This window comes from Trichoderma harzianum (assembly GCF_003025095.1).
Source record: "Trichoderma harzianum CBS 226.95 unplaced genomic scaffold M431scaffold_1, whole genome shotgun sequence".
Classification (NCBI taxonomy): Eukaryota; Fungi; Ascomycota; class Sordariomycetes; order Hypocreales; family Hypocreaceae; genus Trichoderma; species Trichoderma harzianum.
Window position 1 is genome coordinate 2060917 of NW_020209249.1, and position 16868 is coordinate 2077784.

A 16868-nucleotide genomic window follows, 5' to 3' on the forward strand; every position below is an offset into this window, starting at 1 on the left:
ATGGTAAGACTTTTCCCTACACCACTTTTGATACAGTTGGGATGAGACAGCCAGCCTCAAAATGCATCCCTTGTATACAGAACATATCGAAATATAATACAAGTACTACAAGGGTTATGTAAATAAAGCCCATGTTCGTTCCAGCTCTCTTCAGATAATACGAAATACTCTTCTATATATATTACCCGTCCTTCACCTGTTGTGCTGTAATTGAGAATCGCCTCAGTATCACCTGCTGGTCTTATTACCATGGCATCATCAGACAACGTTCCTCGTCGCTTGTCAAGAACCGAGAGTGAATTGAAGAAAAGAGCATTCCGCGACTATGCCAGATCCAAGTTTGATGATCGCAAAGATCGTCGACTCGGCTTGCCACACCTAAACGTGGTAAAGGTTGAAGAAAGCCGAATCAGCAAGATTAGGGAGAGATTTAAAGCCAAGCCACAGAAGGCTACACTACTCGAGAATGTCGCAAAGTCACGGACAGAATTAATTCGGCATTTGTCCACACGGACTAAGAAACGCAGTCCAATATATGAAGAAACAGCAGAAGACAATGATGGGCAAGGGAAAGAGACGAAAGCGCTGGTGGATAAGATAAAAGTGTTGGCAAATCAGGTAAAAGAGCCAGTAGATGAGATAAAAGAGCTATTGGGTAAGGTGGAAGAGTCAACAGATGAGGCAAATGCGTCGATGAATAACGCAAAAGAGCTGATGGATAGGGTCAGAACTCTAGCACAAAAAGTGACACAGCCGGCGGATAAGGCAAAAGAGTTGGTGGATACGGTGGAAGAATTGGGCGATCTGGTAAAAGAGCCACTGGATGAGTTCAAAGTCGGCATCATGTATTTCAAGAAAGAAAACGACAGGCAATGGCGAGGTGAGCAGTATGAGGACATCGACTCGTCCTCGGGGGAGTTTCCTAACCAAAAGGTCAAATTGGACACCATACTGTCCAACACCGTCAAAAATCGCAAACTCTTTGAACGCGACGAAGAAAGCATCAAATATTTCCACTTTCCGGCCAACCACATGGAGTGGATAGAGGTGAGTGTCATACTACTTCTCACATCAGGGATGAGGTAGTTAACATGTCCCATAGACAGCGATAACAAGATACTATGACGTGAACAGAATTCCCACAGAAGATCCTGAAGAGAATGAGAACCAACTGCTATCTTTTGAGCACTGGCGAGGGCAGTTACATGGTTCTGGCATAGGAAAGGATTTGTTCCACCTGCGGCATATGAGGCCTCGATGCGCCCATGTTTCAGGTTGGTTACTTCAGCGAGTGTCGTAAGATGTAAATCGCTAATTAGTCCAACATGAAAGACCACACGGATCACAATGCTCCATCTCACATCTCTCTCTTTGTAAGTTCTTCCCTGTTTTGGCTGCCAGAAGAAGATGTTGATGCTGTCTTTCCCCTTTAGCTCCCATATCTACACTGGGAAACTAATCGAAGGCGGGCAAAGATGGTGCAAATAGTCCAGGAGCTTGTCGAAGATAATAAGGCTTCTCTGAACTCCCAATTTCTCGAGGCTGCGAGAGAAAAAGCTCACTGTCTCCCTGAAAAGTTTGATCGTGGAAATATTAAAAACAAAGTCGCAAGATATCTTTATGACATAGCCCAGGTCTGGGATGCCATGGATTATGACGCAGATGAACGGTTACTTCGGCAGAGCTTTTCTGAAACAAAGCAGGATGCCGTCACGGCTAGACCACTTGATGCGAAATGGGAGCCTCCTCTGCACATTCGTCGAACGCTGGACCAGTCATATTTCTCTGTCGTTGAAGATACAGTAGACAGAGATACAGACCAAGTAGTCTATCGACAAACAAGAGCCAGGAAAGAAATGCATGAAAAGCAACAAGAAAACGAAAAAGCAGCGACGAGTTCCACTAGTATTAATACGATTTCTCCGCACACTCGACACGTTGAGTCTACCGCCGTTTCACGTACACTTGGCACTGGGCCTGAAAGTACTACTAGCTCAGGCACAGCTACCCAAAAGAAAAAGAAGATGACAAAATTGGTCGGAGTTACTCGAGTCGTTATGGTTGACCAATTGTGGATGTGGATCCTTGGAGAGGGTAAGACAGAACTCTACTAAAGGCATGGTGACTTGGAAGCTTTCGACAGTCTAACAGGATAGTAGACACAATCATCACGTCTTTTCCACGCCGTTGGGGGAGAAACAAACCTGATTCCTCCGGTGTTCATAAGAGCCTCCGGCAGATTCTTGGAAAGAAGAAGCGCATTCGATCCATCTATCATCTTGGCAAGTAACACTCTACGGTGAAGAATGCTATTTACTAACGGATTTGAAGCTACTCTCATCATTGATCAGTGTTCAAAAGTATTCTTTGACAGGACACAGCCAACAGATGACCGCCCAGAGGTGATGGATCTGTTTGCTCAAGCGATTGGGACTGTGGTATGTATTACAGACCTCTCTCTCCTTTCCGATGAGGGCGAAGTGGTCAAAGTTGCTGGTGCTAATTGAATTAGGCCTACAACACCACATCAGCCTACAGTCTTTTCTGGGCCAACGTCAGTCTTCAATCATCGAGCATGAAAAGGGAGGAAAAGCACAAGACTGGTGTCAAAGAGTGGTTAAAACGTCACTTGGGAATTAACCCAGAGCGCCCCAAGGGCCGTAACCGAGACTCGTTCAGATACCTGAACATCAATCCAGAGGGTGTCCTGCTGAAAGAGTCGCAGGATATTACAGACGAACTAAATATGAGTGAGTCTCACCTTTGAGCGGATCATCTATTCGAACCAGAGTGTCTCAACTAATCCACCTATGCTAAAGTGGAGCGCATCTATAAACAGCAATTAACTGTTGTGAATGAGCTGCACAAGCACATAAAGAGCAGACACGACAAGGTTCAGAGTGCAGAGAAGAGTAGACTCGAAAAGGCTCAGAGTACAGATAAGAGTAGACACGACGAGGTTCAGAGCGCAGATAACTGGTTATCCTGTACTTCAGAGGACCTGGGAGAAGCCTTCAATTTGGCGGAGAAGGTACAGAATCGCATTGACGAAATAGCCGATTTTCAAAAAGCTGTGACTCGCACAACTGAGCAGGTATACACAATCATCATAGTTCAATCGTTTAATGATTTGTTGTGCTGACGATACTTCCAGCTCCAAGCACTTCTGTCGCTTAAGCAGCAAGAAGCTAGCATTGTTGAAGCCCGGATTGCGCTAGAACGAGCAGACGAAAGCGTTCAGCAAGGCCGCGCCATCATGGCATTCACAATCGTCACGATCTTTTTCGTAAGTGGCGCGACCTTTTCTTCATAAAATAACGACCTCTAACGTCCATTATGTAATCCAGTTACCGCTTGGGTTTTTCACCGGTTTCTTTGGGATGAATAATTCTGTGTCGACCGGTAATGATTGGATGAGTATGAGGGAGCAGATTATGTATATGTGTAAGCTTAGTTGCCTTTGCCTCCTTCGAAAATTTGTTCGTGGTTCGGAGCTAACGGAGTATAATGTCAGTTGTGATATCTGCCGCCGTAATCTCAGTCGTTCTTATTGTGGCATTCCGGTGGGGGTCCGACAAGCCTAACAAACGAGTCTCTTTAGACGATGCGATAGATAGACACAACAAAGAGCAAGAGAACAAGCGCAAAAACAATAGCCAAAGTGGCTATACTGATACTGGACGGATGAACGACGGGGCTGAGGGGCCTCTCTGGCGAAGACACAAACCAGATACATCAAAGGTGTAATAAACAGCCTCTATGTCACATGGATTATATGTAGTCAGTTATTGATCGAGTTATTTGACAATGCACATACCTCAACTTACCTGATCTCAGCATATGATAGAATGGCATTTTGTCATACAGAAAAAAGTCCAGGGTCGTCTTTAAATCTTGAGCCCAGTTTCCAACCAACAATTCACACAATTGGTATTTTGGTGATGACCCACGGGCCATGGCAACAAAGAAGAAGCTGGCCCTTGAGTCTTTGGATGTTAGATACGATATAATTGATGAACCTACTAGGCTTCGTAAACAAAGGTCCGAAGAGGTGAAGAGAGTCTCCCAATGTATACCCCCCTCCTTCCCTCAGTTGGTCATTGTAAGGGGCTGTGGGAGTGGACGCGGTCAGCTGCTCATGATTCCTCAAAGATGGTATCGTTCTGCAAACGATGCAGCAGAAACAAGTTTGACTTCAAGAGTAACAACTGAAAAAATCATTGACGGCATATACAAGAAGACAAGGCTGAAGACAAACAGTGTTGGGCGACGCATGGAAAATTTTTGTGCCCCGCCAAACCATCGAGAGAGCAAAAGCAATTTTTCCACTCCCCCTACCCGCAAGAAAAATTTTCACGGCCAATTCACAGGAATCTCGCAATTCGATTCTTCTTCACACCCAGGGCAAGCCCCAATCTGCAATGAAAAAAACAAAAGCCTGTCAGACGTCCATCAACACCCACCCTGTCCACGCGCCCAAGGGCAGACCACGAACAGGGTCGAGATCATCAAGAAACAACTCTCTATACAGCAATTGCACAAGGCAAACACCGCCATTCTTGCGAACAGAGCGAGAGGACCAAAAAAGTTTTCACTCTTGGGTGCTGAGGATATACAATCATCAACCAGGGTGGATTCGATGGCTCTTTTGGGAACCAAAGCAAGAGACGAATACTATAGAAATGATTCTCCTGTAGAAAGAAAAACACAAAGGTTAGAAGCCGTTTGAGACAGCGGGCCATCACAGTTAGGGGTGCACATACTGAAGTATTGTCGACGTAAAGAAGAAAAGAAGAAAAAAACAAAACAAACGGCCAGCTGTGTGAAGTTTTATAGGAAGCGAGCAGGAGCTCAGCGGGCGGTGAGCCAACTTTTTTTGACCGCCCAGTGATTTGACCGGCAGAATTGGCGGTGGTCCCCACCAACTAACTAAGAGGGCATGCCGCCGAGAAAAGCCGGCCAAAGAAAAAGATCTCACACAAAATCGGCCTCTCGGCTGTGGTGGGGCAACGGGAAAATGAGAATTCGAAATCCCCGTTCCGGGTAGGCTACTCGATCGATTGAGATGGTTGTTCGTATTCCATCCTTGCCAAAACGGAGAAGCAGTGGTCATTATCTCTGGGAGGTGTGACTGATGACAAGACGATTCAATGTTGAGGCAATAACTCGACTGGACTCGATTTAAGAATGTTACAAGTAGCAATTATTTGGTGTTCTAGTTGATATGTAATCCGAGTTCGTGTTGTTTTCCTTATGGGACGAGGATAATTGTATATGAACCGTCGGATCTGAGCCCATCATTCCATCAACTCTCCATGTCAGTCATATTCCCTTTTGAGTTATTCTCGCATCAACAAAATATGTACCCAACGTATACAAGCAACACAACTGCCGAGTTCGCGTGATGTGGCTTCGGTGGTTTCAACATGTATACTATTTTCTTACGCTGTCTGGTTCTAGCAGGAGGCTTAGTATCCAGACCGACAAGGGAATTATTCCGAGCCCAGATGCTACGCTCCCGCAGGTAGGTAATCGTACGAGCATATTTTTTTGTCTGAACCTGTGCTGAACACAATTGAGGAAAGGAACAGTTTATTGGTCTTTGATTTCTTTCTGATACTTTCAACAAGGGCTACATTTCATCTCCCTTGCCCACATTGAATGATCAACACAGATATGGATGGACGTGATGGGGCTAACATTAAGCTACCTTGGGATCAAAGCACCAGCCATCTAAGGTTCAAAGTCTTGTTTTCCTCGAATGACCCCGTGCTTGAAACAATCGATTTCATTCCTCAGAGTTTGCGGAGAGTTCCACTTTCCGCTATCTTCCGTTCATCGCAACTCGCAGTTCCACTTTCCGACTGCCTATATCCTGATGATGGGCTGTTCTCCCCGGCTGACGGCTCAATGTAACGACAGCGTAGGGCTGCAACTTCCTTTTAAGAGTAGCATGCTTGCTGTAAGCGGCTATAAGATGCGCCCAACACTTGTATCTTGCTCATGTAAATACTAATCGGTGGCCTCTCATTGCTGCCTGTTGTTGACATAATCCAAAGGGGGGGTTATTCCAAGTCATGGATCGTACCAAGATCAAGCTTATTTCGGTAGGTCACTAGCCAACATCCCTGCCGTCATTCCGTATTCTTCATGCAACGACACATCGTTTTGGATATATTAGCCCTGTAGTATGGGGATGATCATCAGGCCTGCGGACAAATTGACTGGTTAGCGTTGGTTAGCCGTTTATGCATTGCTGAGTATTAGTAGTCTCTCAGCAATTGTTTCCGTGTCTGTGCCGGTTACGAGGTGTGGGAGGTGTGTGCGATCTGACCTTACTTTTCCCGCAAACATGCTCACATATGCTGTCATCTAGTAATGCCTCTTTTGGGTTTATTCTTCAGCCTTCCTGTTTGGAATCCGCTATTCCATTCGAAATGGATTTGTTCTAAATCTAGGTGGAACAAGAGGGTCGTCGTCGTATTCTGGCTGGTCTGTCCCTGGGATTGGATCTCATCGTAGGTACTGTATGTATCGGCACGAGTAAGCATACCGCTGTCTTTGTGTAATCCGTATATGCGAAGCTGGGGATGATCCTTGTACAAGGCGATGGGCCAAACATCCTGGAATCGCCAATTGTCGTTGCAACGGGCTCGGGCAATAATTCGGGGGGCAACTTACAAGTATATAAAGGTTAGGAAATGCCCCCTTTCGAAACATCTCCTCACAACAACAAGCAGCATCAACAGCAAGCAACAATCTCCTCAACACTCTTCCAGTCAACCAAGACAACTCCCCACCGCAACCATGCAATTCTCCAGCGTTCTCTCCCTGGTCTTTGCCGGCATTGTCGCCGCTCAGGATGTGGTGAGTGTTGGCTGGGGCCCCTGAAGTCTCGAGAATGAGGAATGATACTAATTGAAGCTCAATTTGTCGCATCGATAGGCCACTCTCTTCTCCGCCACCAACTTTGAGGGTGTCAGCTACACCATCAGCGGCACTGATGATTCTCTTGGAGGATGCAACCCCGTTGCCACCTTGTAAGCTTTACCTGCTGCTCTCGCCGTAAGCTCTTGATACATGCAGCTAACGAGGGTTTCCACCTAGCCCTCTCGTCCAGTCCATCAAGGTCGCCGAGGGCCACGCCGTTGTTCTCTACAAGTAAGTCAACGAACCCTCACCGAAAGAAAGAGGAAAGACAAAGTTGCTGATACTGTGTCTCTCAGCACTGCCGACTGCGAGATCCCCTATGCCGCCTACGACCGCGACACTGCTGCCACCATCGTCAACGGCAACTTTGCCGCTTTCTCCGTCGCCGTCGCCACCGGCCACCAGATTGGAGGCTCTGCCTAAGCTAGGTCGACTTGTTCTTCCGGGCTGCCATTTTTCTTTCGTGTAGATATGAAGCGGCTGAGGTGCTGAGGGCACTTTGGCTTGTAAATAAAACGAGAAACGAATTGATGATTCCTTCTTAAGAATTGTGTTGCTGTATTCCACTCTGTTTGCCTGTGCTAATCACCACGTGCCCATCCGTTATCAGATGCATGCCTGTCAAAGTACCCACTGTCCTCTGTACATACAGCTGAATTGAAGCATTAAATCAATTCGGATTTTATTCCTTCTTTCCATCGCCCGCGATTTGGAATCCGTAAAGATTTGGTAGAAACGCGTCTTTCCCTTATCGCCAAGTATATGCGAAACACGCACTTGTACTTCTACTTTGAGAATGAAAAGGGCGCCGTTGATTGGCAGCGGCCCCATTTCATCGATGATAGCGGCCCAAGATCCACGATGGCAGCAAACTAGCAGCAAAACCCACATGACTACATGTGCTCTAATTATTAAGAGTATCGTGGGCTAGGATGGCGTTACGTTTAATTTATTATCTAATTGAACCTGGGGATTTCTCGGTATCAAATAGAGTCATTGGGGTCAAGGGGACGCCTACCTAAGGTATATATTCCTGGATACCTTCTTTGATCCTGGTATGAACAATATTACGGAGAACTCGGAGCAAAACCGGACAAAGAACCGGCTAAAATGGCTCGAGTACTGCGATTGGGCATTCTAGAATGCGAAACCACCTTGCCCAAGGCCAAGGCCGCCCGCGGCTCATACGGCGACATCTTTGAAGATCTCTTTAGGCTTGGACTGAAAAACCTCGGCGATGCGGCGGCCAATGTGCAGCTCCAAGTGAGCAAATGGGATGTGATCAACGGGAAATATCCCCAGATAGAGGACGTAGACGCAATCGTCATGACTGGAAGCTGTGCGTCTCATCTTCATCTTCCTTCATCTTTCTTAGCACTATTGGTCGTCGACAAATGGCTGACTTGGGTTCTATATATGGTATAACCAACAGACGGCACGGCATTTGAAGATGTTCCATGGATCGTGGCTCTAGTCGACTACATTAAGCATGCCTTGGAATCTACAGACAAGAAAGTCGTCGGCATTTGCTTCGGCCACCAGATCATCGGTCGCGCACTCGGGGCCGACGTCAACCACAGTCCAGGCGGCTGGGAGCTTTCCGTCGGAAGCATTGATCTGAACGAGCAGGGCCAGAAGTTCCTTGGGTCTCCGTCGCTGGTAAGATTCAGCCAATTGGTGATTTATTCCAGCATTTTCTTTTGAGGAACTAACACCATGTCATAGGCGCTGCATCAGATGCATCGCGATGCCGTCCTAACAGTCCCGTCTGGACTCACAAACCTCGGCTCTAGCGCTACATGTCCCATCCAGATTCTCTACAAGCCAGGGCGAGTGCTTTCTTTCCAGGGGCACCCGGAATTCGACGAGCCCATCAACGACGAGCTTCTCAACGTGGAGCGCAACATATTTGGCGAGGAAGCATTCCAGGACGCCATCAAGCGTGTCGACCGTCCGCACGACGGAGTGCGTTTGTCTAGCAGGATCATGGAGTTCTTTCTCGACAGCGGGAAATGGAAAGAGGGGGTAGAGTAAAGGCTGAAGTGGTTCATGGCTCAAACGAATAGGCGCATCTTTGTTTTTAGGGTTTAGAATTTATTGAAAGAGATACAGACCAAGATTACCAATCCATTTATGCAACTCGCGCCGTGTATTTACGTGTTGATCGTTATTATGTCCTCCGAAACAATGCCCTTGAGGCTGTTACAAACGAAATGAAGGCCAGATAAAGCAGAGTAACAGACCAAGGATTAAGGAGAGTAGGGGGGGAGGACAGCCAAAGTGGGGGAAATAAAAATAAAAAGTAAAGGGAAATGGTGAGGAAAATGATGGAGGCGATAGATAGACGAAAGCGATAGACAGACGAAAGCGACAGACAAAAGCGACAGACAAAAGCGACAATCGAACGAGACAATCGAAAGACACAGACAAAAGCGACAAAGGAAAGACACAGACGAAAGAGACCGAGAAAAGGCAGACTGAGAAAAGAAATAGCAGGTGATCGAGCCTACATGGTTGTACGGAGCAGTAGCAGCAGCAGTAGTTTTGATGTCGCGGGTCTTTGCTGGCATTTTGGTCACAATGTCACGGCTGGTCTGGGCGCTTGGTCCAGAAAAGCACACTGAGAAAAGAGAAACAGAGAAAAAGCAGAGTGTGAAACGAGACAGAGCATAAGGAGAGTAAGAAAAAGCAGATTGAGAACAAGGAGCCTGAGAGGAGGCAGGCTAAGAATTAGACTAAGAAGAAGTAGACTGGGGAAGGAGAGTGATAAAGGAGCGTATGATAGGAAATGAAGACAGAGGAGAGAGAGGAAAGACAGAAAGGGGAAAAAAAAAAAAAGCGCAGGGAGATCTCTCAACAGTTAAAGGAAAGTGTTAGGCTCAAGATTTCCCCAGCTCTTCGTTTCTCGAATCGCTATGCGCAATAGCCAGGGGCTACGCCACACAGCGGGCTGCGTCCAGACATATTTCAGTATGAAATAAGTCTCGAGCGCGTTGCCAACCTTGAAGCGGGCCGAGATGTCGAGGAGACGGCTTCCAATGTATTCCTGATGATTCTTTTCCATTGCGAAGCACCCAACGACGATTAGGGGCCAGCAAATGGTCTTGTTCACCTCGTGCTCCCTGTCTATCTGCCGCAGCCGCCGAATTGCGTCGTGAAAAGCGTTGTGAATCATTTCACTATAAGGCCCGGTGGGTTTCGGAGCGTGTGGCCATTCCAAGAGGCTCCAGAGGTACAGCATGGCCGCATTTCTCCACACCACGGCCGCCTCGAAATCGGGGCTGAATTCGTCCAGGGCAGGTGCGAAATTGAAGAGCTTCTCTTGAATCCGGCCAAAGGTGACAAAGTGATCAGCCAGATAGCCTACTGACGGGCCTGGTCTTGGGATATTCAACGGGCCATTTACATAAGGTCGCATGGACATGCCCAGCGTAAAGATGTTATGTATGGAAACCATGATCGGCAACCAGGTTCCGCAGAGCGTACCGTTGTAGTTCCTGGCCGCCAGTCTGTCGACGGCATCTTGAAATGCACTGCTCACGAACGGGATCGTCTCTGCCGTGGTAATATCGGCTGCGAGGCAAGCAAACATGGCAGTGTGCATGTAATACTCAACCAAGATATCTGGAAGATTGTTGCAAACTTCCTCGTGGGGAAGAGTGGTAAGCATGATGAGAATGCGGCCGGCGGCTGCAGGATAATTGGGAGCTCGACCACGCCTGTCCAACCGAGCTTTCTATTTCATGGTAGGTGTTGTGTTAGCTTTGATCAACACCATGAGATTCTAATTCTAGGGATGTGGTGAAGGGACAGGACAAATACTAACTTCCATGAGAGCCAGGATGAGACTTCCCATTGTCAGAGACAACATAGATTCTTCGTTTCCATTGAGGTAGCTTTGAATCTTGGGAGCAAACGCGCCAATGGCAGCACGATAGAACTCTTCAGCTATCTGACCCGTCGGCAGCCTAGCAGAGGATACCTCGCGGTGATTGGCCCTCTCGGCGATGATGAGCTGCAGGGCGAGAGGGTTGGAATATGCCAAGTCAACAACCTTGGGGTTGGTAGGGTTAATATCTGGCAAAGGCCTCGTGCCGCGATTGATTGGGCGCAGAACATAGTATCTGAGAGTCTCGGCTGTAGTTTGCTCACTTGCCGGCAGCAAGGAAAGTGGTAGAGAGTCAGATGGCGCACGAGACAAGTGACAAAGGCTCATATAGTCAATGAAGTCGTGAAGATAAGCTACGAGAGGAGGCGCTCCCGGTCCTGTCCAAGTATCCCTGATCTGATACACAATAACGGTAGGAGGGGTAGGAGCCGCCGTTTCCGAGGTAGAGGGGGCAGAGCTTTGACTTCCGTCCTCATCTGCATCATCTCCATCTTCAGAGTCGGAGTCGGAGTCAGAGTCAGAGTCAGAGTCAGAGTCAGAGTCAGAGTCAGAGTCAGAGTCAGAGTCAGAGTCGAGGTCGTATAGGTAATCGTAATAGACAGCATAATCATGGTCTGGGTCATCGTTGTGTGGGTCAAGAACCATGGAGAATCGCACATGGCCTTGCGTCTGTCGTAGCAAGCTCTGCTGAGCCTGATCAATCTCTCGTGTTATAGCATTCATAAACACGCTCCACTCAGGCCCAGATGTAGAATTTTCATCAACTTCATTCTCCTGCTGTTGTGGCTGGGGTTGAGGTTGAGGCTGAGTCTGGTGAACAGACTCAGATAGAGGTTGAGGTGCCGACTGAGTCAAGATTTCAGTCTCGGCTTCGGACTGGGGCTCAGGTGTAGACGGGGTCAAGATTTCAGTCTCAGCCTCGGACTGAGGTTCAGGAGTAGACGGGTTCAAGATGTCAGTTTCAGCCTCAACCTCAACCTCAGCCTCAGCCTCAGCCTCAGCCTCAGCCTCAGACTCGGACTCAGCCTCAACCTCAGACTCGGACTCAGACTCAGACCCGGACTCGGGCTCGGACTCGGCAGTGGGCTCTACTGCAGCCGGAGACACAGACGCAGGTCGGAGCCTAGCCCGGGGCCTCTCTTCCGGTGATTCAGAGCTATCCCTTTGACGTTTTGCAGGAATGCTCTGTGCTCGAGGGTATGCACTGATTGGCTGAATACACTCGAGCCCGTCCTCTTGACAAGTACGGCATATGGGTAGCGTCGAGTCACATTGCTTCCCCGCGCGACGACAGGTGAGGCAGAATCCATTGTCTCTGACGATACGAGGGATGGCTATTCCACGTTCCATGACAGGCTCTCCCTTTTGAGAATGAAAGATGTTAGAGTGCGCTGAGAAGAGGTTATCCAGAGGACGGATCACTCACTATCGATGACATGATGCCAGATCGAGGAAGGACCTTGGCGAAGCTAGCTGATTAGCTGAAGGTGGCAGAGCTTGAAATTCTTAGTGGAGGCTATGGAAAACTACAGAAAGTTGGATTCGAGAGAGAAAGTTTGGAATCGATGAAGATGCGAAGTAGCGACCTCTTTATAGCAAATTTGAAAAAAGTTTCTGATTTGCGATCAAAGACAACTATGCAATCGACCATCAGGTGAGAAGGCAATAGGCCACGATTCTAAGTCATTCTACATGATCATGGCCATCGCGACGCTTGGCGTGGTGATTTCGTCTGTAGTCAGAGGCGGCTTACAGTCTGATGAAAGCCAGCAAGAAGACTCTGCTAGATTCATCCCATGCAGGCCTGCTAGTGGTAATTTGAGAGTAGCTAGCTAGATTTGAGCGTCCCTTGCATCTGAGCGATCTTTCCTGTGCCGTCCTGAGACATGCTAGCCTGGATTGCACTCGTAAGTGCCCAAGTGGCCTGATGTCTCTGCCGCCTCTGGATGCTGCGTGTGGCTTTTGTGTGGCGTGGGCAGTCTTTTCTTTTTCTCTTCTTGTTCCCTGGTCCATGATCGTATGGAGGTTTGGACCCCAGGCGATTGAGATCGATCATCTAGATTTGGACTTGTTAGTCTTGCAATCTACCCGCATCACGCCCACCGCGAACAAGGAGAATTCGAGAATTGCCATTTGAGATGAACAATCTTGTGTCAGTGCGTAAGGAAGTGGCCATGATATTGGAGAAGCTGCTGGACGGGTACTCGGTGCCAGCTAATCCTGGAGGAGGATCGCCTTGTCTTGGGCAAATGTCAAACGAAACCCTTGTCTTCAGCTCGCGTAGAGTGGCGGTAGGTACCTAGCAGTACCTCGTAGCAGCGCTTCTTCTGACTGACGCTTCATGTACTCATGTGCTCCTTTGGCCCTTCTTGTCTCTGCCTTTGTAGTTTTGCTTCTTCTTGCTGCTCCATATTTTGGTCTCAGGGTCGATGATCCGGTTGGTCGATTGTGGCTTCGCCCATTTGTCGGGTGAATCGCACGCCTACAAGCCAGAGGAGGGGGAGCGCGCGTATCGATTCGACTCAACTCGATTCGATTTGTGCTGACCCGATCCAGCGCGATCAAATTTGGGCTTCTGATCGCGAAAAACAGCGGTGTGCATAGCCTGATCTTGGCTTTTCTTACTCGTCTCTTTTTCCCTGTGGTTTTTCCTCTTTTGTCCAGGTCTTGTTCTCTCATTTGTTGTCTCCCGGCGTTTAGCCTGGGGGCGTGTACGGTAGAAGCGGTGGTGTGTGGAGGCAAGATTGAACTGACACAGGCTTGGTTAGGGCACCCACATAATAACGCGCACACAGATTGTGCAATATGCGCACCTGTAAGCTTGTAAGCCTCCCCTGGTCGCTTTGTGCCGCCAGGGCTGGCAGCTGAGCTCGACTACAGGCGTACCGCAAATGAGACGAGCAAGTGTGCAGTAGCGGGTACTGTTCTGCGCTGCTATGCACTGCAGTATGAGTTGTACAAGAGCAAATTGTCCTTGTGCCTCTAAGGACGCAAGATAATGCATCAATGGTCGTCCTCGTTCTAATACACTGGAGCACTAAATGTTCAGTGCCAGAGTAGCGCTGGAACGAGCCGCGACCCCGCTGGTCATCACTGTATCTGGCCCCAGCTCCCGCTAAGCCCTTTAGCCTCGAGCCTTCCCGAGCCCGCAGTCGATCCTCCGCTCCGAAATTTCGGGCAAAAACAACCGAGCGCCTGGATTTGGTGTGAATGACTTCCATCTTCCATCCTCAACTATCCACTCGTCTATGGCAATTCGAACGTCTAAAAAGTGACAGCGCGGCCCGATGACCAAAACCCTTGTCCGGAAACATGGACATCCGAGACAGAAATGCCTCCGTGCACGATCTTTCTTTTCCTGGTCGGCGTTCTCATCCTGGTCTGCCGTGCGAAGGGCAAGAATCCCGAAGAATTTCGGGCGCTATATTTCGGGCCAGGCCTGGTCAGAATTCAGGCAACCAATGTCTGGCATGCGATATGACGCAGGTGGCTCTCTTTGCTTTTCGTTTCGTTTCTTTTTTTTTGCTGCTTCCTGTCACAAGTCACTTCCTGTCTTTGTCTATGATATGTCCCTGAGGTCGCATATGGAGTCTCAGCCCACCACAAGCTACCGAGCCATCGTGCCGCCTTTGCTAAAACCCGGTTCATGCGCTCAATCGCCGATGATAAACACCATCGGATCAAGACTTGCCCATGTTCCCTATCTCCAAATTCTGCCATACACCACTCTCTCGCTCACGAGGTTGGGGAGCCGACGACCCTGGTCACGATCTGCCCGCCACCCACTCAGGCAGACCTGAATCAGGCTCTCCCGTAAAGTTGCGGAGGACTGAATCAGAAAGTACAAATACTATGTATATTACTTACAGCCGCATGGTATTGGATCCTGTTGCGTCTGTGCGTATCAAATAGACTAGTTTGAGACGCCTTAGCATTCACAGACGCCTCGTCTAATACACCCTGGCCCCTGTCTTTTTTCCAAAACTGACGTGATTTCAGAGGCTGACTAGATTCAGCCGCCATGGCCCCGGCATATCATCCTGGATAGATGCTGATATCGAAGCCAGAAGTGCCGATACATTGGATGGAGGCTCATGTACTCGTATTCTCCTATTCGCCTGTTCGTATTCGTTTTCTGTGCTGGGGCATGGGTTGAAGGTCAATGGGCATCCAAGAAAAGCAGCGTTGTCATGGGCCGCTATAACTTTGCACATGTACAAGACAAAGTGTCGGGCGAGTAAGTGGTTCGGTCAACCAATGTCTCTGCTCATCACATCCTTGCGGGAGGATGAGTGCAGTATACACTGCATTCACTCCACCCAACAGACTCGTTCTTCGGGCATCTCTCTATGGGTATCTTTCCTCATAAATGTATATACAGATTATTCGCCGCTATATCTCTCATATTGCATATAACTCTCTATCGGTACCACAATATCATCTAGCTCCTCTGGTCTGCCATGCCTGTCTCGAGCCGGATATCACCACGCCCTTCTATCCCGTCTTGTTGACCACTCTGAAAGAGACAGATCAATCTCCTCGCCCCTCTCGTAATAACTTGAGCTCAACGAAATATTGCTAGGTAGTTGTGGCTTGCCAGCCTGCATTAGAGCGTATTCACTATTCATGCAGTCTCCCGGAAGCACTCTGCTTTCCCCGGAGGATAATGTACCATGGTTCCAGGTGATTACTTCAGTGCCCTACATATAGCCTTGTCACACGACAAAAAGAAAAGAAAAAAAGCCACCATGAACCTTGTTGGGCATCACTTTTGATGCCTGATTACAACAAAAAAGAGGCAAGATTAGGCGAAAAGTGACATCAATACTGGGAAAGATCGGCACCGCTCACTTTCGAGAGCGTCGGCCTAAGACGGCATTTCTGATACAGGAAGGCTCTAGACCTTGGGAAGAGTGAGGCGGAAATCTTTTTGCACAAGCACAGAACGATTGGTGCCTGGATGTTCATATCCATGTCTGTCTGAAAGAAAGAGGGGGGCAAGGCGAAAGTGGAACTGGCTGTCTGAAAGATTGGGCGAGCTCTTATTAACAAGGGAGAGATGAGCTACGAGGCCTTCCATGTGTGTAGGAGCGATGCCCCCAGACTCTGGCAGTTTTCTTGTTCCTCTGATCTCTCGTTTCATATTTTTTTCTCTAGACTGCCTTGATCTGGTCTCTTTGCATTGAGGGCCCTTGGCTACGATCTTTCTGGCTCTAACCGTACGAGTTCCTCCCATGCCCCCCTGTCCAGTCGAGCCACCCTAGGCTTAAGCCAAGGGTCATGTATATTACTTTATACTTTATACAAATATACCATAAAAGAGAAAATCAAGAACATCATTCCATGTCGTAAAGATGATATAATGGCTAATTTGACCCCTTGACTGACATCCGACACGGAGCTGGAATGGCCGACTGCCAGGGCTGTTAGGGCTGTCATACACGCGGCCACTCCAAAGAATCACTCTATAGGAAATAAACTCGAGTTTTATAGTGTATTTTACACTTCAAGCCCACCACCATACTGGACTTTACTCTTCGGTGCCTGGTTCGGTCAGAATACTAGACAGGTGCCAAATAAAAGGTTAATTTATAGTCAAGCCATAGTTGCGGATCTATTCCTCTTTCTCGATAGATCCTACCCTATTGTCAGATTCCCCTGTTAAAAGACGACCATTCCAAACCCCAAATGATATAGGGGGAACGTCGTAGAGCCATCTCGAGGCAGATATATGTAGATACCCGGGATTTGTAACGTTGAACGTTTGAGATATTGTTAGGCAGCGTCAACAAGAATAAAGTTCCTTTTCCCTTTGTCTTCGAACTGTTACAGAAGTTCGAAATCAGGAAGAAAGAGATAAAACTGCGTATATCGTGATACTTTCCCGGTCAACATGTGCCGGATGCTATCTAATGGTGTCCTTCTCTTCATCTCATTGTTCGGCCATGCGAGAGGTGCAAGCGGCCCTCGAATCCACGATGTAACCTTCATCCCCGATCGAGTACTCAGAGTCACAAGAAGAGAAATTGGCATCGGAGGCATCAAAAGA

General features: G+C 48.2%; 6 protein-coding genes across 6 annotated transcripts; 5 read left to right on the top strand and 1 right to left on the bottom strand.

Moving 5' to 3' along the window:
• Window positions 1-249: 249 nt before the first annotated feature.
• M431DRAFT_526700 (hypothetical protein) lies at window positions 250-3811 on the top strand (the record flags this gene model as incomplete). Its single annotated transcript, XM_024920691.1, has 11 exons — window positions 250-1047; window positions 1103-1274; window positions 1333-1373; window positions 1434-2094; window positions 2160-2282; window positions 2332-2438; window positions 2513-2750; window positions 2820-3094; window positions 3155-3286; window positions 3348-3444; window positions 3515-3811. 11 exons carry the CDS (start codon window positions 250-252, stop codon window positions 3745-3747), a joined length of 2877 nt encoding a protein of 958 aa, XP_024780286.1. The 3' UTR covers window positions 3748-3811.
• A 144-nt stretch (window positions 3812-3955) lies between these two features.
• On the top strand, window positions 3956-4729 carry M431DRAFT_477071 (hypothetical protein; the record flags this gene model as incomplete). Its single annotated transcript, XM_024915536.1, has 1 exon — window positions 3956-4729. One exon carries the CDS (start codon window positions 3956-3958, stop codon window positions 4727-4729), a length of 774 nt encoding a protein of 257 aa, XP_024780287.1.
• A 2073-nt stretch (window positions 4730-6802) lies between these two features.
• Window positions 6803-7353, top strand: M431DRAFT_12505 (hypothetical protein; the record flags this gene model as incomplete). Its single annotated transcript, XM_024912232.1, has 4 exons — window positions 6803-6867; window positions 6946-7040; window positions 7108-7161; window positions 7227-7353. Exons 1-4 carry the CDS (start codon window positions 6808-6810, stop codon window positions 7351-7353), a joined length of 336 nt encoding a protein of 111 aa, XP_024780288.1. The 5' UTR covers window positions 6803-6807.
• Window positions 7354-8040: 687 nt separating this feature from the next.
• Window positions 8041-8964, top strand: M431DRAFT_72961 (hypothetical protein; the record flags this gene model as incomplete). The annotated part of the gene is made up of 3 exons (XM_024922089.1): window positions 8041-8269; window positions 8363-8589; window positions 8656-8964. The coding sequence occupies 3 exons, from the start codon at window positions 8041-8043 to the stop codon at window positions 8962-8964; spliced, it is 765 nt and encodes a 254-aa protein (XP_024780289.1).
• Window positions 8965-9790: 826 nt separating this feature from the next.
• Window positions 9791-11146, bottom strand: M431DRAFT_72878 (hypothetical protein; the record flags this gene model as incomplete). Its single annotated transcript, XM_024922078.1, has 2 exons — window positions 9791-10666; window positions 10757-11146. The coding sequence occupies 2 exons, from the start codon at window positions 11144-11146 to the stop codon at window positions 9791-9793; spliced, it is 1266 nt and encodes a 421-aa protein (XP_024780290.1).
• Window positions 11147-12477: 1331 nt separating this feature from the next.
• Window positions 12478-12984, top strand: M431DRAFT_502745 (hypothetical protein). The gene has a single exon (XM_024918204.1). It carries the CDS (start codon window positions 12747-12749, stop codon window positions 12954-12956), a length of 210 nt encoding a protein of 69 aa, XP_024780291.1. The 5' UTR covers window positions 12478-12746; the 3' UTR covers window positions 12957-12984.
• The last annotated feature ends 3884 nt before the right edge of the window (window positions 12985-16868 follow it).